The 1,639-nt window shown below is 55.8% G+C and overlaps 1 protein-coding gene across 1 annotated transcript; it reads right to left on the reverse strand.

The window, feature by feature from the left end:
• Positions 1-424: 424 nt before the first annotated feature.
• On the reverse strand, positions 425-1,321 carry LOC137839152 (uncharacterized). Its single transcript, XM_068648277.1, has one exon. It carries the CDS (start codon positions 1,319-1,321, stop codon positions 425-427), a length of 897 nt encoding a protein of 298 aa, XP_068504378.1.
• Between the last annotated feature and the right edge of the window lie 318 nt (positions 1,322-1,639).

Below are 1,639 nucleotides of genomic sequence, written 5' to 3' on the forward strand. Positions count from 1 at the left end.
CGCACCTCCACCTCGTCCCCTGCAAAGCCATACAAGCACCCCGGGTACGGCTTCAGATGGTCAGGAGACAACTGCAACTTGCTGAAGGCCAAAACATTACGTCTGCCGAGCTTCCTTGGTCCTCTAGGACCCTGTGCACCCTCCTCCCTGCCGTGACGAGGGAGATAACTATTGGATCGTTGTCGTGGGGCACAACGTCCTGGAGATCTGCCTTGGTGAAAACAATGTCAACGTCAGGGGAGTGATCTTCCTCCACCGAGTCGACTGCCATCACCGATCGCGCGTACCTCTTTCTCTGAGAGGCCGTACATCCTCCTCCAGAGAAACCTCCCGCGATCGTGTGCACCTCCCCGTGCACCGGCACTTCGTGCTGCGGATCCTCCGCTGGTGCCCCTGATGCTCGATCACCTTGCGTCTCCCGCAACTAATCGTTCAGAAAGCCACTCTTCACCAGCTCCGCGAGTTGGTGCCCCAGCGCCAAGCACGTGTGGAATGGGTGGCCATAAGCCTGATGAAATTCATACCACACGTCCTTCTTCCGCCCCAGTACCTTGTCGATCTTCTTCAGAGCTCGCAGCCTTGCTGCTATGGCTGGAATGGCAATCAGCTCCACCAATTCCACCACAAAATCAAACTTGGGGGGCGCGTTGCTCTCCCTCGTGCGCCCCCTGTTCTGGTCCCTCCGAGGCTTGTAAGGGCGAGGTTTCCCCTGAGCCTTATTCCCTTCTTTGGCCTCATGCACCCTCATCGGCTGCTGAGTCCTGCTCGATCCTGCGCGCGACTTGGTAGGGATCGCGCTCTCCCTCTTCTCAGACATCGCTATTTCTGCAGCGATATGCGCCACAACACGACGCCTAATTTCCACGAAGGTGCTGGGGCGATTCCTGATTAAAGATTCACTGAAAGGGCCCGCCAGAACCCCTTTCTTGAACGCATGCACCAGCATGTCCTCATCCTTGCTGGGCAGCCTTACCACTTGAGCCCCAAAACGGCTGAGATAGTCCCGGAGGGACTCGCCTTGGCTCTGGCGGACGTCAAACAGGTCATACGACACCACTGGAGGTGCCCTGTTCACGATATACTGCTCCATGAACAGCTTCGAGAATTGTTGAAACGAAGTGATGTGGCCATCTGGTAGGCTCACGAACCACTCCAGCGCAATCCCGCTCAGGGTGCTCATGAACAATTTGCAGTATACTGCATCTGAGCCTCCAGAAAGCATCATCTGGGTGTGAAACGCCGTCAGGTGCGCTTCTGGATCCTCCACCCCTATAAACGAAGCCTTCACCCCCACCAAGCCTGGTGGCACTACTGCACCCATGATCTCAGATGAGAAGGGCATGGGAAAGATCCTGGGGGGAGACGGGGGCGGCGCCACTCCTTCCTCCGCCACCTGCTCTTTCTATGCCTGTAATGTCTTGCGCAATTCTTCGTTAACCCGGTTTAATTCTTCATTCCTGCCCTGTGATGCAACCAAGTCCGCTTGCATCCTTTCTTGCTCCACTCTTGATGCCGCCACATCATCTTGTAGCGCTCGCATTATCTCCAAGACTTGCGCCATTGTTACAGCTCCCTCTTCAGCTGACGGCGCAGGTGAAGTTTTCCTTGTCTTCCTCATTCTTTCAGCAAAGAATCTCAA

The sequence above is a fragment of the Phaseolus vulgaris genome, chromosome 3, assembly GCF_000499845.2.
Source record: "Phaseolus vulgaris cultivar G19833 chromosome 3, P. vulgaris v2.0, whole genome shotgun sequence".
In the NCBI taxonomy this organism is placed as follows: domain Eukaryota; kingdom Viridiplantae; phylum Streptophyta; class Magnoliopsida; order Fabales; family Fabaceae; genus Phaseolus; species Phaseolus vulgaris.